Source organism: Phlebotomus argentipes, unplaced genomic scaffold (genome assembly GCF_947086385.1).
Source record: "Phlebotomus argentipes unplaced genomic scaffold, Phlebotomus argentipes genome assembly contig_27, whole genome shotgun sequence".
Classification (NCBI taxonomy): Eukaryota; Metazoa; Arthropoda; class Insecta; order Diptera; family Psychodidae; genus Phlebotomus; species Phlebotomus argentipes.
In genome coordinates, this window is record NW_026776200.1 from 80,552 (window position 1) to 102,992 (window position 22,441).

General features: G+C 41.8%; 2 protein-coding genes across 2 annotated transcripts; one reads left to right on the forward strand and one right to left on the reverse strand.

The window, feature by feature from the left end:
* The first annotated feature begins 14,192 nt into the window (after positions 1 to 14,192).
* Positions 14,193 to 20,197, forward strand: LOC132264512 (uncharacterized). Its single transcript, XM_059764747.1, has 5 exons — positions 14,193 to 14,361; positions 16,695 to 16,852; positions 17,333 to 17,549; positions 17,620 to 18,286; positions 18,353 to 20,197. Exons 1-5 carry the CDS (start codon positions 14,193 to 14,195, stop codon positions 19,749 to 19,751), a joined length of 2,610 nt encoding a protein of 869 aa, XP_059620730.1. The 3' UTR covers positions 19,752 to 20,197.
* Positions 20,198 to 20,677: 480 nt separating this feature from the next.
* On the reverse strand, positions 20,678 to 21,541 carry LOC132264505 (iron-sulfur cluster co-chaperone protein HscB-like). Its single transcript, XM_059764741.1, has 2 exons — positions 21,295 to 21,541; positions 20,678 to 21,240 (listed from the first exon to the last, which is right to left on the reverse strand). The coding sequence occupies exons 1-2, from the start codon at positions 21,508 to 21,510 to the stop codon at positions 20,737 to 20,739; spliced, it is 720 nt and encodes a 239-aa protein (XP_059620724.1). The 5' UTR covers positions 21,511 to 21,541; the 3' UTR covers positions 20,678 to 20,736.
* Between the last annotated feature and the right edge of the window lie 900 nt (positions 21,542 to 22,441).

A 22,441-nucleotide genomic window follows, 5' to 3' on the forward strand; every position in this document is an offset into this window, starting at 1 on the left:
CATACCTTTTTGGCGTCGTGAAGAAGAGCTGAGGATTTTTTAATCACGATTCCAAGAATGCTCTCAGCATGAAGACGCCGCGCACAGAATGGAGGAGGAAAGAGATTGCACGATGCGATTGCGGAGAAACCACGGAAAATTTGTAGAAATTATGACGGTATAGAGAAGTCAATAAGTGAACCATTAATAAATCGTACATCATTTGTTCAATCTGATAAGTTGAGCATGAAGAACGGAGGTTCGATCTCAAGAGAGCTATCGCGCGTCTCGCCTTGTCGTGGCGCATTAAGATTGTGTGAATTTTGCATTGACGAAGCGACACTCGGAGAAATCAAGCGTTCTTGAACCAAGAAATCAAACATTCTTGAGATTAGTTTCCCTAAATGGTCTTGCAATGTACCTATTTTTAAGCCCTAAACTCGTAAACTTATGTTTTTGAATCATAAACTTGATTTTTCGAATTTATCTTGAATCGAGACAAAATTTCCAGACTTGTTAGACTTGAAAAAAAGGTTTGCAAAGTTTCTTGAAATTAGTAAAGACTAGAATAAAGAATATTCCTGAATTACTTGAATTGGGATTGAAATCAAGGAATAAAATGTCTTAATCGTTTTTGAAACCCGTAAAAAGCTGTTTTCATTTAAAGTTATATTAGGAAAGCCTTAAGAAGATGAAAGATAAATTCAAGCAGAAAAATTCGAGACGAAAATCTTCCAACAATTGCCGGAATCGACTAAATTCTTGCCGGATTTTCTCTCAGTGCCGATGAGGTGGTGAAGAAGGCCAAGAAGCCAAACCGCGCGAGTGATAGTAAAAGTGGGAAAGTTACAAGACAACTATTTCTCAAAATGCTAAGCGATATGACACAGCGCTGGCTGCTGTTACATAAAATCTGTATTACAGCGCGAGGAAGCGTCTGAGATCCAGTGTATCTTCTTCATCCACCAAATCCCACGGTGTCATCTCTTGTACGCGCCGCACAACTATTGTGCAAGAGTGACACAGAGGCTCTCTGCAATTCAAATTCAATACGAACCCAGGTGGAGAATTGCCGGCCAAGAGGCCAACTTGTGCGCCAGGGGAGTTAATAACAAAAAGCAAACATATTAAATTGATGAGATTTATGACTTCTTCTCCCAAAACACCTCGCGATTTGAACAATGCGAGAAAATGAGGGCGCCAAAAAAGTGGTGCAACAATCAATTTAGCTACTGGCGAAGAGTTTAGCATATTTCTGCAATTAACAGAGAATTTACCGCGAGATTGTGATCTTTGTGGAAACAACAACGAAAAAACTGTCTTTCTTCGACGCGCTTCTCCAAGGAAATTCCTCAATATTATTTTATGATTTTTTGCACCATCTTCTTGACTTTTACAATCTTAAGAGGCTTAGTTTAATAGACAATTTTTCCATACTTGACGGTTTATCACCTTATAATGGAGTGTTTGTCTTATAATTACTTGACTTAAGTGGCACAAAAACTCTCCTTTCATTGATAAATCCTCAAATTCCCATATCATTGACATTTGTAAGATGAATGGCAGAAAAAAGTAATTTCCATATAAGAGTTTGGACAAGAAATTTGAAGATTCCACTTTTGAGAAAATCGTTTTTACGCATTTTTTCGCTTTGCTACCATTTAAGATGACCTTCGCGGTGCTAAAGAGCACGCGAATCCCATAAAATCCTTATCGTGTGGTGAAGAAAACTGATCATATAAAAAGCCAAGATTTCCCACCAGTTATTTTCCTGTCATCTCACGCGATAAATTTGTCACTCTAAAATGTTAATTACCTCTTTGATATGTGATTAGATATGCGGCGAATCTTCATTGGAAATTCAATGCTTTTTTTCCAGCCACATAGCATAAGAGTTTATTTCGCCACGATGACACGCTTGGCAATTACTTCTGACTGTAATTATCCCGCGAATGTGTCCTAGAAAGAGGTCAGCGAGATCTGAGGAATCTCCATTTGGACAAAGATTGTGCTTTTGAGGCGCTAATAAATGATCGCGCAGTTTATGGTTTGGGTGAAGGAAATCAAGAATTCGCCGCAACTTCAGCACGCCAAGGGGGAGATAGTACGATTTAAATCTGTACACCACTTCTAAACACTTTCAAATTTGTCCGGACACTTCAAGAACTTGAAGTTTTTTGGACTGTTTCCACAATGATCCCCAAATTATAATAAATTTCTGCAAAAATGTATTTAAAAATGCCTTTTCAGACGCCTTTTCCAACCATAACCTCAAAATACCACTAAAAGATCTTCAAAAACTCTGTTTGAAAGCTTTCTAGATCACAGAATCTTGCCAATGAGCTTAAATTTGCTTATTCAGCGACAAAATCATGCAGAAATTTCTCCAAATAAACATTTTCCAAGTCCAAACGCCTAGTTTTGAGGTTATGTTCGAGTTCAATACAGTTTAAAGTGTTTCTTGGCATCAAAGGGTTAGAATAGAAATATTTATTGCATTCAAAATGCCTAATTTCGGACTTGAGCATAAGAATTGGTGCTAAAATGCGAAATTTTCACTAAATCTATCTGAGATTCGTAACATAACCTAGAAAAAGATTTTTTCTAATTGATTATATGTAAAAATCGAAGGAAATTCAAAGTCAGGAAGTGAATATTGCATGTTTCTGAACACTTCTGACTATATTTTCTCCCCCTTGCAGAACGCACATCGTGCATTCTGCCCAAGAAGTTAATTTAATTAATCAATCTCGGGGATCGCGAGATGCCCTCCGATAGCTGATCAATTACTGTGCTCGCACGCAAGTCTATGAATTTTCTGGCAGTGACATTTACTCTTGGGCAACATACAATTGAATTTCTGCCCACAGAAAAAAAACACACGCGAAAAGCTCACGGAGCTTTTCAAGATCGCCATCGCGAGTGAATAAATTGTGACTCTGCGTTGCTGCTGAAGATGGCGAGAAGAGTGGCGAGAAAGAGCGTCGAGAATCGACCTCATAATTGGCCAGAAGAGTCGCTCGCGAGCGCTTCATGTTTGCCAGAAAAGTGCAACATTCATGCATCTCTCGCATCGCGAGGTTTTATGTTGAAGAAAAAGGTGTTGCAATCGATGAAGTCGTCGTCGTTAAATCCGTTCTAATCGCTTTTGAGATGTCAAATTATTCATTAGTGGTGATATTAAAACACAAACGCGAACACGATGCACTGGAAATGGATCGTGAGAATGCGATTCACAGAGACATGGCGAACCTTCAACGCATTTCCAGCGGAGATTTATTTGATATCCTAAAGCCACTGAAAGGTGCGCGATTCGGAGCCACCGGAGGAGCTTTGAGTGTGGAAAAGTTGACCCATTGAAGGGGTGGATCGATCGGATTCCGCCCCGAGGAGTTCCATTGATTGCCCAGAGAATGGCGCACATCGGCTTCCTCTCCATCCGAAGACGATCGCGCGCAGTTGGCAAATGCTAAAGTTGCCTTTAAACTTGGCAAGTAACAATGGCCAGTGCTGAAATTTACATATAATGCTCGAGATTTTATCGAATTAAGACAAAAGCTTGAGTGTGTGCGATTCTCCAGATTGCGAGCGGCGCGACAAGAAGCCCAGTCGAGACATGGAGAGAGAATGCGCTTTTAAAATGAATGGAGAATTATTACAAGATTTTACACGAAAACCTTTACAACTTTTGCCTCTCATTCCATCCAGCGAGGCAAAAACGACCTGCTTTCGTGTGACGACACCGAACATTATGACTCTTGAGTGCAGAAAAGACTCAATGAAATTCATATTCCAACACACAATAAATCCAGAATTTGCAGTAGACAATGAGAAAAAGCACTGCAATTTTTTATTTTCCACCACAAAACTACACAATCTATAGTTTATTTCCTGCCTAAAATGCACACAATCCGGATGAGGATGAAGTTAACCGACGAGCGTGCAGCAAACTTGGCTTCCAGGACAATATTCGTCTGGTCGCTGAACAACTTCGCCGCATCTTTCCATGCATTCTGCCACGCGAGGATCGCATTCTGGTCAGATTGAGAGGAAATAAGAGAAATTAGATCAACGTTTCGTAGCAAAATTCACTTGTTGTCTCAAGGGGGAGATGTTATAGCTGATGTTTGTACATCACTTCCTGACACTTCCGCAATTCTTCAACTCTTCTCAGAAGTTTCAATTCTTGTTTCTATTTGACCAGTCTTAGAATGAAACGATTAATGAGATCAAAATCAGTAATGACTGAAAAATGACTAGAATCTAACCAAAATCTAACTGATACGTAAATAGAATTGAGGTTATGTTTGATTTTAGTCCGTTTTCTATCACTAAATTTGCAGAATCTCGATTGTACAGTGATTGTGTACAATAATTTCATTTGCAGCACAATAATCTCTCTTCTAAGCTTTTATTTAGTCTTAAATAAGTCACATAACCTAGAAAATATATGTCAAAACGCTGTCCTGGATAAGAATTGATTAATAGAAGAATAATAATCAACAGAGATCCCAAGAAATGAACTGAATATTGCGAATATCTGAACTTAACCACTTCTTATTTCTTCAACGGAATTGTACACCACTTCTAACCACATTATCTCCCCCTTGTGCAGTCCAATTATACTTAATTTCTCTAAACAAAGTGCGTTTTAATTAATACGTTGTGACGTTTTATTTTCTCAAATTATACATACTCTTAATTGTCTGTGTGTTCGCGTATCTTTCTTCAGAAGCCACAAGCATTGTCAGCATTGCACAAAGAGCCACAAAAAGAAGGATTTTGAATGCTGAATTGAACATATTTCTTCTAATGCAAAGTTCAGTGAATCACTTTCCGCAATAGTTGTTGTCACTGGAATTACTCACAAATGTCTGACTGTTAATTTGTGCAGAATAATGGCTTTTATGTGGACACCTTCACCTCTAAACTCCCTCCACGCGATTCACGGTTATCACTCGCTTTATCACCTGTATTTCGCACAATGTTTGCGATTGTCTGAGAATCGGGAGCAGAGTGTTAACAGCTGAACATGGAAAGAGGAGCGAAAAGTGGGTCGATCAGGTAGATAACACTATTATTACTATTTTCTTTCTGAAATTCTGCAAATGCAGATCAATCAGAAGGAAAGTGTTCTTGAAGAAAAAGCCTAAAAAAGTGAGAAAATATTCTCTGATTGCCAAGTCAATTGCAAGGTAATTAAAGTAGAGCACACTTATCACGATTGCCAGTGAGTTTTTGAGCTTTGCGAAATATTCACCATTGTTTTAGTTTTAACACGTTTACGTTTAAGTTTTATGAAAAGTGCATTTTTATCTTCCTCTCTTCTTCTTCACTCCGACGACAGTCTTATGCAATGCAGCGCAGGTTTTTTGTTGGAATTAAAAATGCAGAAAGTTATACACTTGAAGAGGAGAGTGGAAATATAGAAGCAAAGAAAAACGCCTCTCTCGTTGCACTCTCGCTGAGGAGGAAAAGAGTTTCTTTGGGTGATCTTTGGGCAGCGATAAGGGAGTGTTTTGAAATGCAGCGTCTTGACAAATATCCTGATGGAAATGTGTTTAGAAATATGCGTTCTTCTTTGACAAAGCGAGTGATTGCGAAATGTGAAAATAATATTCTCAGGAGAAGTATTTTGACGATTCTCATATGCAAATATCATCAATTGTACTTTGGCGGACAATGCAGGGCAAATTCTGTGTTGTCTTTGCATTCACTCTGATGGTAACGATTCTTATTCATCACGCCGCGATGGTGTTTCGATTTGAATGCCTTCAAAATGGTAAATGAATGATTAAAACAACTTTCTCATCAAATTCCATCGATTCTCATGATCAACTCTGTTGGTGATTTGGCACATTGATTCCTGACATTATGCTCGATCGCATGGTGGCGAAGTTGCAGAGAAAAAAAATGTAATTCATCTTCCAAACCCCAGCATTGACAGTGATGTTTATATAATTTGAATACATGCAAATCGTGTGTGGTGATTTTTGTGGGAAAATATTTTAATATCTCAAGCGAAGGCGCGATTTTTCAAATAAGAAACCGACACAAGGTTGATTCTGCTGGTTCCTTTTTGGCTCAAATTAGAGGGGCAATCATGTGTCTAAGACGCAGTCCATTGAGAGAAGTTTCTGGCAAAGCTTCACTTCACTCACTGACCGGCCCCTTGACGGTCAGTGTTTGCCAAAAATGAGTCTTGGTCACTTGTTTATATGCAAATAACCGCATAGTTGGTGGAGAACAAAGTGTTTATGAGGTATTACAAATTGAATAATAAGCCACTCATCACTGGCGATTTATCTCTCAAAATTATGCAAATGACGGCCCAATTAGGACCAGAGAGAATTGTGAATTAATCAAAATTCAGACATAGAACTGCTCGTCACCGAAACGCCAAGCTTCCCGTCTTAATTGTTGACTTGTCAGGATTTATCCGCGCGGCCTTTGTTCTTTTCCAAGCACACATTTTTAATGAGAAATTGTATGATAATGCAAGAGTCGCTCGCATCCGCGTACTGAATTCTTCAATAGTTCGCGAGCAAGGACAAGACAGTCAGTCTCCAGCGAAGAGATCAATTAAGCATAATGTGAATGTCAGGCAATTCACACCGTGGAAGATGAGAACGCGGTTTGGCGTGCATTCTCAGTGAGAGTCGCGCGAATACTTAGAGAAATTCACACCTCTAAGCAATTGTACGTTGGCGGAGATTGAAATCGGGTGAGGACACGTTGTTTCACTCCATAATTTTTTCTCTCTCGTGCCTCCAGTGGAGAAGAAACGTGAAGATGAACCACACCTGGTCCTCCGGCCAAGCTCATCCCCGGCGTCGCGCGTGCATTCTTCTGCGCTCCCGCAAAAGAGTATCTCAATTGTTATCCAACCCATGGCAATGTTTCGAAAGTAATGTGTGTTTATGTGGATATATTTTTGTGTAAGATCGCAAAATTGTTAAAACGACACGAGAAGAGATTTCTCATGGATGAAAATTATCATCGCACGCGTCTTCCGCTTTTGAATTCCATCGCAGAACTTTCAATTCACAATTGCAACTCCCTCTCAATAAATTTGTATCTTCAGCGATTTAGTGCTTCAAATGTGAGAGCAAGTGACGAAATAGGAGCGACAGTGAGGTTTCCACAATTCGATATACCCGGAAAAGTATCAAGTGCAGTTGTTTTAGGACTAGAAAGCACTTAACTTTGTCATTATTTGATTATTTGATATTTGATTTTTTTCTCTGCATTTAGCCACCAGAGGGCAGAACGTTAAACTTTAAAAGAACGTTGGAGTTCCGATTGTATTTCTTCCTAATTTAAGATGCTGAAATCTAGCTTCTGACAAATTTTTGTGACGTTTTTGCTATTTTATTTTATTTTTTTATTTAATATTCTGAAAATATTTATATATAATTAAATTTCTTTAAATATTTTGTCAAAAATATTAAATTTTCGGATTATTTTGCAATTTTACTTGGAAAATAATCATTTTTGATTGTTTTTATTCAATTTTTTTTTTAACTAAAAATTAATATTTAATTATTTAATTGAGATCATTTTGATTCCTTAAAAATCTGGTATTAAGATTTTCCCCTTGAGAAATGCGTAGATAATTTAAAAAGCCTTTTTTGGATGCAAAAATCGTCAAAAAAAGCCCGATTAGATCATTTTTCACTCGTGATAAACCAAAAAAGATCCTCCGAAGCACTTGTCAACTGGCCAGTGTGGCCAGATGACAGCTGTCAAAGCCATACAAAATACACAGACGCCAGTGGAGACATCTATCAGCCGAAGGAATGTTGTTCGATCCAGAAAGCAAGACTGAAGATGAGTTTCTTGCGGAATTCAATCTTTCATTCTGCATTCCTCATTGTTTCTCGTGGCACTTTGAGTCACAAAGTGCAAGAGATGTTGAATCACAATCACATTGAGGTGCGCCGTGGAATAATTTTAATCACATCGAACATCTTTAGGAGCCTGATCTTGTGCCACGAACGGAGACAATGTTGCTGAGAAGAGTGAAAGAATGTTAAATTCACGATGGCATTATCTAACACGCATTGAAGTCTCTCTTGATGAGCTTGTCTGAGAGCTTTTCGGGCAGAAAAAAAACTTGTGTATGGGATCAAAATGTCAACAGTTTTGAACCTTTCGTGCCCTTTCCACACCATCGGTCATCAATTCTGGTGATCGCTTTATCCCAGTCCAATCGGGTGAGAGTGATTGACCACGATTTTTCCGATGATGCGCGCGAGTCGCATCGGGGCGCGAATTAAATATCAATTAGTTGACGGTTTGGCGAGTGTTGAAAGAGAACACAATTTCCCCAACATATTTCTTCAGTTCGCATTCAATGGGGGCCTCTTAAAATATTTTCATGAAGAAGTCCTCCGTGCGGAGCCGTGTTCCCACACTCCCACTCCCTGGCTTCGCGGCGGTGGAGATGCCCAAGAGATGAATCTCTGGGAGACGCGACTCGGCCGCGCTCTAGCTAGAGCGCCAGAGCTCTAGCCGCGAGTGGAGCGAGGCGAGGCTGCGGATTCCCACACGTGAGCATCGTGATTCCGCCATTCCCGCCAAAACAGCGCGAGAGGGAGTGAGAGAGACTCGATGATGACCCCATCGAGTTGCAATCTCTTTGGAACACCAGCAGATTGGCGTCGAGCAACCTTAGATCTTCCTTTCATTTTCACTCACCGCGTCATTCGCGTTTGGAGCAGTAGAGAGACAAGTTGTGCACCGCCGTGTCTGCCGCAGAACCGAAAAACTCTGGTGCAGCCGAGAGAGTGAGAGTGAGCCTCAAGTGTGAACCGAGTCCAGGACTCTTGCCATCACCCATGATCAATCCCTGACACGATCTGTGGCATTGGGAGCTCCTGCGGACAGAGAAGAACATCCTCTTCGGTGCTTTAAATGCATAGAAAGGGACTTTCAACTCCTTCTCCGTAAATTTTTCATATGGACAAATTCCTTGTGATTTGTGCGGGTGATTTTGTGTAGTGAACTGTGCCTCGCAGGATTAACTCTTCCCTCCTCTTGTCCTTCTCTATCTTTTTCCACCCCCCGCGGAAAGATTCTCTTCAAGGAGTTTAGGCAAAAATGGGATTTATATTTTACTTTATTGGTAAGTTTTCTCTTCACCTTCTTTTCCAGCGTCTCAAAAACTTCTTGTTTCAACAAGAAGTGATAAAATTATTTGTTAATCTGTGTCAATGACCAAAAAAAAACGCTGTTCATCTCTCTGGTAATGACTAATTATGCGAATCTCTCGCGCAACAAAGATATATCATTTCGCCATGGACTCAGACAGTGTCTCAGAAATCTCCCAGAAGTTGCACACGACATTTCAGACGCACTGTCGGGGAAATAGATTTCATTTTCCTCTCTTTAATTTCACACACCCAAAACTCACTTCCCAGTGTAAGGTGGATTTTATTTTCAGCAATACACATATTTTTCCACTGTGTGATTTCGCATAATGCGCCAAAGCGCGCGTTGGCTTTAAAATTCACATGGCGAGGAAGCGAGAGAGACAAATGAGAGTGTCGAGGTTTATTCAAAACCCACCCGCATAAGGCAATAAATCCCAAAAGAGATAATTATAAAATGCACGATTGCAACATGACCACCTCGCGGGATTTTCACACCCGGTGAGAAAATTGCACAGGCGCAATAATATCTTATAATGGCCGCAAGGAGGTTGTGGTTTGTCTCTGGGTGTCTTTGAGATTTACGATCACAATTTAATCATCAATTGTGTGTGTGTGCATTTGCGAAAAGAAGCCACCCATTCAGTTGCCCATTAGAGAGATACATTTTGTGCCCATTCAACTCTTGATGACTCCTTTTGACCATCTTGACGGTAATTGCGTTGTCATCATTCTCCCAACGATGCATTCAATGCATCGCCACTCGCTGGCGAAGTGAAGGAGATTCTCAGCTCAGATTAGCAACACATATCGGCGATGGAGGATCGCAAAAATTGTGCAAAAGATCACTTTTTGCATCTTCGCCCGTTGTGACCCACAATTCATCATTTAGTATGCAGCAAAAGGGGGAGATATTGCGGACAAAATGGAAGTGTTTCAACATTCTTGAATATTTCACTTGTGTAAAGAAATTATCACACTACTTTTCCATAGTTTAACTGAGCACAAAGAACTTAATTGTGGGCTTAGATTGGTTCAAATCGAAAACCTATGACTTGATTAGCAATGACAAGAACGAATTGGCTTTAATGCATGAAAAGAGCACAAAAAGTTCCCTTAGTTGCTCAAAAATTGACAGTTTTTCTTCTCTAAAACAGAATTTTAAGCTGTTTTTGTCTTCTTATTCTCTTCCTGCTGCTCCTGGACACAGTTTACAACTGGTTTGATTTTCTTCATTTTCGAATTGTGACAGTGTGATAAACTGAGCAAACTGAGCTACAAATTCATCTTTGTGCTTCTATTAACAATTTAGCTCATTTCTTATAGCAATAATTGAGCTTCCTCAAGAATTTCAGACAATTATTGAAGTTTTGTAGTGAAAAAGACAATTTTAATGTCTAACATAACCTCAAAACTATCATTTTGGTGTTTAAAGAATGTCTTTTTCACGAGTTTTTGACAATTTTACGTTTAAAAGCAATAGTTTTGAGCTTATTACGCAGATTATATCAACGAAAATCTTCTGATGATGGAAATGAAAAGTCCTAAAATGTACAAAATAACTTAATAAGTGGATTTGTTGGGAATTTTCAGTTACTATCTCCCCCTTGGCAGAGTGATCTCTCTATTTGAACCTCTTGATCCTCTTGGTTAAACATTTCCCACCCGTGATCTTAACACTCATTAATGGCGATCAAGTAGCCAAGATCAAACAAGATCACATGTTCGATCGCAAATATCGCACCGACCATTCTTCATTGGCTCGATGGCTTGGAAAACATGGGAACAAAACGATTTCGCAATGAGCGCTCAATGAGAAGTCCGAGAGAGCTTTTTTGCCTCATTGCGCGATCACTCTGCAATCGCTCAAAAATTGGTCTACACGCGGAAAATAATTATGAAGAATCGCGCACCTGCAAAAAAACCGCATTGCATCACGCGCAGTTGCTGACCCGCGAGAGGAGATCACTTTAGCAAAACACACTTAATCAATTAATGATGATTTATCTCGTGTGCACGTCAATTGGCGCCCGTAAATGGTGGAATTTAACACGCGGTGGAATTGGGAGGGAAAGATGAGTAACACCTTGATGGCGGCGATGCGCTTTCGGGGCGGAAATTGTCCATGGTTTTGATGCTTTATGCGTTGCATCACAAACAGCTCTGGGTTTAATGCAAGATGGGCAAAATTGTGATTAGTTGCATGAACACGAGAATGGATTACAGCATCTCCATCATCAACACATAATCACCGCGCGCGGAGAATTTCTCCAACTTCCTATTTTTCTCGCGCACAGACTGAGCGACGCATCTTCGATCGCAGAGCGATTACACACCGAGGGTTTACCCTCGAATCGGCGCCAAGTGGGATCATCTCTCAATTTCCTCTTTGTCTAGATTTTGTCAAAAACGTGAAATTTTACGATAAAATTGCAAAAATGGATTATTTGCAGAAGAATTGAATGATTTTAATAGTTCAGAAAATCTTTCGCGAGAGATCCGCCATTTTGAGCCGTCAAAGGTGTCAAACACTTTGTCAAATGATTCGGGAAATTTCAATAGAGCGCGCTGCCGTCGCGAACGCCGAAAATACTGGATGATCCTTCGATATATCGCGCGATATACACTCGCTTAACACTCGTGGATCATCCATGAGTCTGTAATCGCTCTAAGCACAATTATTTCTCAGTTATTATTTCAATTTCGGGAGGTCTTGCTTTTTGCTGGTGAAAATATGAGCCTCGCGGGCATCTGATTAGTCGAAATGCGCGCGCAAAAGAGAGAAATGAGACTGAAATTGATTGGACGGTCTTTGATTTGAGGCGCACAGAGGAGAGAAATTGTGTCATAAAGTGACTTAATATGACTTTGATTGAGGAATGCATTGATTGAAGGTGTGGGAAAAGACACTGGACTGCCGATGATCACATCTCATGTCACGCCATCATCAGTATGAGGAAGTGATTTGACCGTTGACAGAAATACCACGAAATTGTGCAGTGGATTAACGACTTTTTGATGTTCAGCGCGGTGAGAAAAAAAAGCGCCTGGAAAAATAGGACAGAGAATATTTACTTGCGCTGCCATTTCGTCATCTCATCGACCACCTTCTGGCGCTTGTCTTAATGAGTTCCTGATCGTGGAGAGTTCAGAAGAGCGGAGAATTCATATTGTTTCCACTGTGCCCGCGTGGTAACAATTAATCAGAGAGAGTGAAGTTGTGCACAATGAAGAGTTCTGCGCGAGAAAAACGGTGGGCAAATGCAGAGGAAAAAAAACAGTACGCAGAGCAGATGGAGAAAAAAAATCATTACAAATCTCACAGCATTATACAATTTGAATAGTTTTACTATTCCTGCAATGTTGTAATTGTAATTCCAAACACTCATGCTGAACATCAGTCAGCTATTGAGATCCAATACTTTGGCCGACACATGGAAGTAATTTCCTTTCACACATCTTCGAGCATCTTCTCCGGCATTTCTTTGGGTTGTCGTCGTCTTCTTCAAGACGCGCTGCGTGGCGCGGCACTTTTGTCCCATCGCCGGAGCACAAATTGCGCGGGTGAAGAGAAAGAACTTAATTATTGTTCCGCTGAAGAGACGCGAACGGTGCGAATTCGCCTCTCTGGCCACAATTAGGAAATCGATCTCGCAACAATCGAGACGCCGTGCTTTCACTCTCTGTCACGGGAAATTGTCAGGGGGGTGGACAGGTGTCGGCCGGAGAGATGACTGGGAATCACTCGAGGTCTCTCCGTGGGAGGAAGTCTTTTTTTGCCTCTTTCAACAACATCAACCACACTCCGTTGACCTCTTCTTGGTTTTTTCGTTGAAGTGCAGGGAGGAAAAAAGAGAAGATTTATTTCTTAATTTGTTTGTAAAAACTTCTTTTGAAAAACGACGCTAATCAATTTGTATGTTTTGCATCTGCGACCTTATAAGATGTTTTTTTTTATTATTTGTACTACAACAATTTGTATTCCTTGCATAATAATTAACACTAGAAAGTGCTTGAGATGGGATTTCCACGCTTATTAAGTGCATTTCGCCTCTGCACATCAGAAGATTTAACTGACATTCTTTCGACAGATAGATGTCTCTACTCTTGTGACAGTATTTTGCATGGGTTTGACATCTGTCATCTCTTTTCGTTGATTGCGATTTAAACATGAACAAATGGAGCTTTTTTGATGCTTTTTGAGCCAAATGAAAACTATTTCAATTCTCCACGCATTTCCTGAAGCAAAAGTGTTGAGATTCAATTTTGGCCACTGTGGCCACAAAGTGCTTTCTAGCATTAATTAAAGCACGAATCGATCTACAAAAGGGATAAATGAATGATTTGTCTGTCTAATTGTCCACAATAAAAGGTTTTACGAACCTTTAGTGATTGGAAAGCTTGAAAGTTGATTGGTTTCAAATCTTGAGTGCAAAACTAATAAGAAATTGTTATTTTCTCCCAGAGTTTTTGGAGAGAATGCTTTTTATAGTATTTTATTCAAATAAATTGAGCTTCTTCTTTGATATTTAATTGCCACAACACATTTTATGATTATTGCACCTTTTAGGAAACAGTTTAAGAGGGTTTTTTTTGAGTGAAAAGAGGCGTCATTGCATAAACAGCTTCATTGTGGGCAAAGTTAATTGAATATATTGAAGCAAAAAGCACAATCAATTTTATGGCCACGATTCTGATGATCGAAATGTGATTTTATGGAGAAAGGCTGGAAAAAAGCACGGAAGATGATCTCATGATGGTGCAAATTGCAGCTGAGCTCTGAATCACTTGCCATTAATCGATTGAGTGTTTGTGATTAATTGCTGTGGATTGGCGGGCAAAAAACGGGCGATGTTTCAGGAAGAGACGCCGCCAAATCAGTGGATCTTCTGATGAAGATGCGAACTTCATTTCTTACACACATCAATGCGGGAGAGGAGGAAAAAAAAGCCTTCGGAGGTGCACGAAAGTCAGAGAAGAAGATAAATCACTAATTTGCCACAATATGACTTTCCCTTTTCCGCCATATCTTCTTGTGTCCATCAGAACCGCCAAGACACAATGACGAGCGATCGCCCACATGATGAGGCTTTCTTGGCATCCAAACCGGCAGACTTCCAGCATTTGATTACAATTGCTCAATTAGGCCGTTTTTCGCCGCATTATTTATACTCTTGGCTCAATTCAATCTTCACCGTCAATGCAATCAACAATATTCCACAATGCAAAAGTGCGCGACTTTGTTTGCTGTCTCGCGATATATAGACAATAATAAGAAAGAGAAAAAAGAAATAATGAAGAATTGCTCAAGCTGATCCAGAAACCGTTTCAATTCAGCTTCTCTTTTGAGATTGAAACTCTTGCAAGATCGTCTCATTTTTCGCCCGTTTTCATCAAACACCTTGCAGAAAAAACACTCAACAATTTTCCATGCTGGAAACATTATCACGTAGGCTTGGGAATTAGCATTTAAATGCTCACAATGTTGCTGCATTTCGCTAAATCGGAGACTCTGGAAGGTCAGTGGAATGATTCACTCTTGTCTGACGCAACGAAGGGTTAGAAAATCACTTATGATGATGGCATTAATCTGGCTGACAGATGCTCTCAACATATTTTGGCTTTTACGCACACGTAATCGACATTTGTGGTGACGATTTGATTTACATACAAATTCGCTTAATTCACCAGCTTTATTGCAATTTTTGATTTATCATTTTGTGTGTTCGACTAATGAATTGCCCAATTTTGGAAAATTTATTCCACTATCAAATCGATGATAAATTGATTTTCACTGCAAATTTTAGTGGAAATTAATGCAAATTGTAGGCAATAAATTATAATCCGAAAAATATTGCCAACATTTTTCAACCCTTCAGAGCTTTTTTTTCTGCATCAAGAGAGATGATTTCTAACCCAAATATATCTTATCATCATACAAACAATCTTCTCAACATAATTGACTGTCTTGAAGAGGTTGGAAAAGCACTGAAGCCTCGACAATTCCAAGGGGCAGATATTAAGGCCAGAATGTTTCTGTTTCAACAAATTGAAGCATTTCCTAATTTATTTTGCTTAGTGAAATCAATTTTATCGTTTTTCTAGGTTATGTGATTGATTTAAAACCTTTAAAACATAATATAATGATTGAGACATTAAGAAGCGTTCTTAGAATTGGAAATCTAAGCATTTGAAGAGACTAAATTTCTAGAAACGGAAAACCTGGATTAGATTGATATTAGTCAAAAATAAGAGTGACAAACAGCGATGAAAAATGCCTTTTGAGCCGTTTTAAAATGTCTGAAGAGTTGAAAATTCTTCACAGAGATTTAAGGGAGATTATCTCCCCCTTGGACCACAAATAATCTGAACTTCTCATCGCTTTTTTCTTCACCTACTCTCGGGCCAAGTGGAAAAGCCCAGCAAAGCAGTGCTTTTGATTGATGTGATCTGATACGCGAGAGTCTCTTCAAAATTTCACAGACATGAATGTTGATGGCGATGTTGCAACACGAATGCATGATCTTGTGAGTGAATTTATTACTCAGTGTCCCGTGAAAATAGACCAAACACGAGATGATGAGGCATAGAAGAGGCGAGATAAGGCAGCGCGGTGAGGTAACAATTCAAAGCAGGAAGATGCACAATTTTGTGTCTTGTGATTAATGTCCAAAGAAGGGCTTCGATGGGGGGAAAATTTCACGTTTTGTAACAATTCCCAATTAATTGCTGGACATCGATGAGATTAATTGTCAAAATTCCATTGGCAAAACAAATGTGGGACGACGGGAAAATGCCGTGCTAATCAGTGTCGTCACCACTTTCTGCTGCGCAGCGACCAAAGATTGATGAAGATGAGGCCTCAGATGATGCAACCGAAAAGAGACTCTCTTGTTTTGCCTCGTGAATTATGTGAGATCGTCTCGCGTGCTATTTTGCAAATGAAAGTTCATCGTCTCCAACTTCTATTCAACATTTGTAAGATGCATTCGAGAGAGAGAGAGACACTTTGACGCGATGTGAGAAATGAATGGGAGTTTTTGGCGAGTGATTGGCAAAGTAAACAAGAATTGCTGGCAAATGTTTTTCCTCACCCACCAAAAAGGCCATTTTGGGGGACGCGATCGTCAAACATACAAATTTGTACATCAACAGAGAGTTTGAGGAATTAATTAGACTGAGAAGTCAAACCTTTTCTGCTGGCTGTCAGTGAAATTATTCAAAAGTGCCACTCTTGAATGCGTGAAAATCCATCAACAAATCTCGAACCATACGAACAATAATAAATAAGGAGATTTCTACACAATCCCAAAGACTATATCTCACCGAGTCATCAACTTTGGGAAAGATCGTAGTGAATTGTCGAGTGGAAATTAAAATATCACTCCCGCAACATGACACCTCAATGTCTTCGTCACAGTGGATGAAGAAGCGCCTGGAGAGGTGATTGAGACAAGGCGAAATTGGCCAAGAATTGCAAGAAAAGCCACAATTAACTCATCCCATTCAAAATCTCTCGCGCGATTCTTGCCACTGATTTGACTATAACTTCTTCTCTTGCAGCAATCGTCACAGTTTCCTGTGGACTTCTGGAGGTTGCATCGGCAAAGCCATGGCCCACATACAGTCTGGAGAACATGCCGCGGACGAGCTTCACGTGCCGTGACAAGATCCTGGGCGGCTACTATGCGGACGCCGAGACGCAGTGTCAGATGTTTCACGTGTGCGTGAAAGTGGCCGGAGTTGGGGTGAGTCTCTAAGATGTTCGCTCTAGGCTAGAGCGCGGGTGTGAATTATTGGGTGAATTTGCACTTTCATTCATCATCTCTGCGCGCGTGAAATTGAGCAATTTACCCTGAAAAAAAAAACACACGATGAAGATGAGCCGCGAAGAGGTCGCAGAAATGGCGGGAAAAAGACACACACACACACAGAAACAGTCTGGGTGTTTTCGGTGTGCGCAAAATTAGACTCACTTTCATATTCCCAAGAGACTAGGCTGACCTTTTGAGCAGAAGCAATAAGACCAAGTGTCTCGCGAGTCGTGGCGCTGTTTCTGTGCGCCAGATTGTAAACCGCACAAAAGTAATTTTCAATATATAGAGGAAGACTTGCACGAGAAAAGACACAAGAAAAGTGATCGTGGATTGAGTCACAGGCGCTCGGTGACCTCTTGATGTTCTTTTTTCTCCTCTTCGCAGGTGCAAGATTTCCGTTTTCTCTGTCCCAACGGCACGGCCTTTGACCAGGAGGCGCAGATCTGTGCCGATTGGGGTGATGTGGACTGCGAGGCGGCCACCCTGTACTATGGCAGCGACAATTTCGACCTCTATCGCATCGGTTCGGGCTTCGAGAGCAAGCGAGCGCCATTTGCCGAGGAGGAGGAGGCCACATTCCACCTGCAGCGAGCTGAAACAGGTGAGGAAGATCTCTGAGACAATCCCACGCTTTGACAATAAATCACACGCGAAAAAATTCTCTCTTTAAGGCGATGCTCGTCGTGGTAAGCAGGTGATCGTGAATCAGAGCAAAAATTCACAGTCATTTGGGCAGAACACCTTCAATCGCCCCGTGGTAACCACAAAAGCCACAACGCAGCTCCCGCAGACGTCCAGCCAGCCGCCTCAGGTGAACCGGAATGAGTTTTCGTACACTGGGAACTACTTCCCGGGTGTCTCAAGGGCGTCAGAGTACCGTCCGACGCCCCCATCGACGACCACAACGACCGCAAAACCCCTTCCGGTGGCCCCGAACTTCCCCGACAACCAGCGATTCGGCGGAAACGACGAGATCTTCAGAGGATCGCACAGTTCGAATTTCTTCAACAATCGCAACAACGGCAAGGAGGATTACGAGAATGACTTCAGCACTTCGGCGGCGACAAGCACAGTCAGGCCCAGGCAGGCGTCCGTGAGGATCAGGCAGAGAGGCAGAAGCCGATTCAGCTCAAGCCTGAACAACATCAGCACGGCTCCTGACAAAGTCGCGTCCAGCACGGTGGCTTCGACGAAGCTAATCTCGCCAACTGCCACAGCTGCGCCATCTTCGCTTCCGCCATATTTGGGCTCCCAAGGAACGTTCTCTTTCACATCTCGCGACGCCTTCAGGCCAACGCCTCCAAGAGCGTCTCCTCAACCTGCTGTCGTAACATTCAGGTAAGCGTAGAAGACGTCATAGGACAAGTCCTAGGACCAGTACATGTTCTCAATGTCATTTCTCAGGCCACAACAGCAACAACCGCAGCAGAACTTCCAGGCCGTCTCGTCTACAGTTAAGCCTGTCCACCAGGAAAGCTCAACATCGAGGGAAATCTTCAAGATTCCCTCATCCACCCCGGCCTACACCACGTTGAATCGTCAGCAGAACTTCAAAACCTCAGCCGAACCTCAGCACTCTCCCAGTCCCCTGATCTCCTACTCACCCTACAGCCAAGACGTCGCCAAGAGCCGCCAATCACCGGACTTCACCAGCAACTTCAGCGAGAAGAAAACAACACTCCAGCAATCATCCAACTTCCAGGCTCCAACTACGCAGAAACCAGTCCAGACTCCCGCGCAAAACGACGTAGTCAGCTTTAACTTCAACAACTTCCAAGGACAAAGCGCGAGAACGCAGCTTCAGCCGCAGCAACAGACCTTCCCGCAAGACAGCAGATTCAATCCGCACACCAATTACGACCTCACGGCAGTGCAGCAGAGCAAATTCACCTACAATCCCTACCAGACGAATAAAGTTAGTCCTCCGGCCACGAGCAGTCCCATTCCCTCCTCAACCGCCACCAACTTCTACTCCACGGCAGCCCCAGTCCAGAGCTCCTCGCCCAGAGGCTTCACGGCTCTCAACAACTCCCCTATTGTGACAACACCGAAGCCCTTGATCAACTACGATCGCTACCAGACTGTGAGTCGCAGCGGAGACAACTACACGCCGTCCACGGTGAAGAAGTTCTCGACGCTGGTGCCCAAGGAGTTGTACGATCCGACGACGTTCAAGCCGACGACGTACAAGAAGCCCGTGGATGCCTTCGCTGCCATCAAGGCGAGTCAGGTGGAGCAAGCAAAGACCGCCAATCCCATCGCCTACAACAAATTCTCAGCCGCAAGCTATCTTCCCAGCACGAGCACACAGGCGCCAGGCCAGAAGGTCGAGATCGACGAGGACGACGGACAGTATCACCCGGAGCTGTACGAGAAGGACTTTCCCAGGCACAAGATTGGGCACAAGAGGAAATTCCAGAAGACGACGGGCGGAGGATTCCAGTTCGGGACGAACTATCAGCCCACGGCCGCCACTCTGCCGCCAGCCAACAGCGCCGAGGATGAGTTTCTGAAGACGGCTCACTCGCAGAACATCGCCGCCAGCGGGAACGAGCTGCGCGTGGAGAAGGAGAAGGCCCGCCTCCAGGCCACCACGAAGTCCGCCTCGAGGAGTTCGACCTTCTCCAAGGCGCCCACGATACCACCCAACGCGACTTCCACGAAGCGACCGCCGCAAGCTGCCGCCGCGGCCAACGACAGGGACGCCAGCTACGACTACCAGTACTACGACACGTTCCCGGAATCCTACCAGGAGTACGACATCATCGAGGACTTCGGCAAGACGAAGAGCAAGAAACACTGAGGCTCTCTGAATTCCTGAAACTCCCAACACGCCAGTCAAATTCCTCACTCCTCGCGGACACATGGCAAAATTCTGGACTTTGGTGCTTGGGCGACATTGGAAGACATATTGGATTTGAGAGCCGCGAGGAGGTCACTTGGGGGACATTTGTTAAAAATATAGACATTCAATCCTTTTTGTCCAGCCAGAGAGAGGGCGAGATCTAGTAAAGAAATGAACGTTTTCAGCCAGTATTTTGTACGCTAGCTTGTAAGTGATAAAAAAAATCTTCTTGCATTAGATTGTCGAGGTCCTGAATTCGCGCGTGTAAATAGTGTTATTTGTTTTCTTTCGCATGACCTTTCTTGTGAACATCATCGGATGAGAATGGAAAATACTCTGTATATTTGTCCTTGAAATGTACATCGAAATTTCAATAAATGTCAATAAATTAAATATGAAGAGAAGCTGAATTTTGCTTGAATGTGAGGAGACATCGTTGGACATTCCGTGGGACTTTTCTCACTTGATTCATTCTTTTGTTAGTGGGTGAAGTGTGTGTGTGCAATTTTCCCATGAAGATTATTTCAACACATGCCCAAAGAGTGAGTAATTCTTCTTGGCAGTGTGAATTTTCCGGCTATTTATCCAAAATGGTGTCAAAGAAACTATTTTCTCAGCAAGAGGAAACCGTGGTTTCCTCAGATCATTTTTATTTCCAATCTCGTAAAGAATTTGTGATTTCTAGAAGTTAATTCAATGTATTTGTCTTGAGAATTTCCGCATAGATAAATTCTCAACTGCCCATAAGAGCTATCAATGCCCTATTTGGTGAATTATCCTTTCAATTCGCATACATTCAGGCGATCGTTAATTTGGTGACGAATTTGAAAATCGCTGTAGTTCCGCTAGACGCCACTTGGATTGGGAGTGAAAATGGTGGCAAATTCAAGTTTATTCAGTATAAAAATGTATTTTTCTCTGCATTCCACGAAACAAATCGTCTCTAATCAACAAATCCCAATCGTCTGGACTTCTCTTTGATGCTACTTTCCAGACTAATCAAGTACTTCATCTTCACAATGATTTCCACGGCGTCTTCCGTGCGACTTTTCTCAAAGGCTTTCGCCAATTCTTCAGACGTTTCACTCAATTCCTTCCGCGCTTTCACGAGGAGTTGCCGCAAATCCTTGTCGGTGTTTGCCTCATCCACCTCCTCATTCCTCTCCATCATCTCCAGCAGGAACATCTGGTCCAGAGCGCTGTTATCCTTCGGCAATTGCACACCTTTGCGCTCCAAAATGTACTCGCCGCGCTTGATTGGCGCCAAGAGAGTCTTGTAGGCCTTGTTCAGAAGCGAGCTCCACTCCAGCGAGATGTCCTGCTCCTCCTGCGACTTGTTGCTGAACTTGTCCGGATGCAGAAAGCTCTGCATCTCCCGGAATTTCACCGATAAAGCATTGCTGTCGACATTGTAGTTCAGCGGAAGGTCCAAAATGTCAAAGTAATTCTGGAGAAGAGACAGAAATTAGTGCGAATATCAGTTGATAAGTGGAAAAACTACCTTTGACGTGTCAACTTTCTGCAGTGAATTGCATTTTGGGCAAAATATTCCACTCCCGCCATCGACGTTTCCGCAACTCCAACACGACACTTGAGAGCCAAAATTTCGCAACTGAGAAAGAAGTTTTGGTGAGAATTGCAGAGGAAATTGCTTCGTCAGGAAACTGGAATTTCTTATGTGCAGAAGTGGAGCTGCAGCTTTGCGTAAAACACTCATTTTCCTATGATTTCATCGACGTCTGCACAGTTTGTTTACACTTATGTAATGTGTGGTTATGTCGTGAAACATCTGATTATTTTCTCACCACGCAGAAATTCACCACAGTGTTTGCCTGCAGATGGCGCCAAAAGCCCGCCAAGCTGTATAATTCATTCTAAGGAGAGATTTTCTCGTTTTTTCTCAGAAGAAAAGATTGTTTCTGCGGTGTATTTTGTCAAAATAGATAAAACACATGTCCATGAGAAGGTTCATAATCCCTCGAGGATCCTGTAATCCCTGCACAGACTCTCTAAAGCCACAATTCATGTGAATTTGCATAAGGGATGAAACATAATGGAGTATTTTGTATTTAATTTAAGCACCTCAACTATTGGATGTCCTAAATATGCATGACTTGTCGTCATTCTGGATTGCCGTTGTTTGCCATCGCATTCATCTGTCGCCCCAACTCCGCGTAGTTCCGCTTCCGTATGGTTTCTGCGAGCAATCGGAACCCGTGTTTCCCGAAGTGGGAGCGCGCAAGGGGGAGATAGTGTGGTCAGAAGTGGTGTACAGATCAGTAGGAGTTTAAGGAAGTGGAAATGCTCGAACATTTCCAATATTAGATGTTTAAAAGTTACTTTCAGAGCAAATTAACGCAATATTTTAAGATTTTTCACACTTTTTTCTTCAATAGAAACGCAATTGCTTGTCTAGGTTATGTGACTATTTTAAGACAACATTAATTGACTAATTACACCGGAAAATGCCAATTTATGAAGTATTACTAAAGAAGAAATGCTCTTTCAACTTTTCTATTTGTAAAATCTGATGAAGATTACAAGATTTCAATGATAATCTGTGTTAATTACGCTAAGATTGATCATAACCTCTAAAATATTACTTCAGGATACAAAATTGACTATTTTTAAGAGGTTTTTAATTGGTT

Coding starts and splice junctions, on each gene's coding strand:
- LOC132264512 (XM_059764747.1), top strand. CDS start 14,193: ATGACGAGCGATCGCCCACATGATGAGGCTTTCTTGGCATCCAAACCG. Junction 16,853..17,332: donor CGCAGTGTCAGATGTTTCAC/GTGTGCGTGAAA, acceptor TCCTCTTCGCAG/GTGCAAGATTTCCGTTTTCT. Junction 17,550..17,619: donor CCTGCAGCGAGCTGAAACAG/GTGAGGAAGATC, acceptor TCTCTCTTTAAG/GCGATGCTCGTCGTGGTAAG.
- LOC132264505 (XM_059764741.1), bottom strand. CDS start 21,510: ATGAGTGTTTTACGCAAAGCTGCAGCTCCACTTCTGCACATAAGAAAT. Junction 21,241..21,294: donor AGAAAGTTGACACGTCAAAG/GTAGTTTTTCCA, acceptor TCTCTTCTCCAG/AATTACTTTGACATTTTGGA.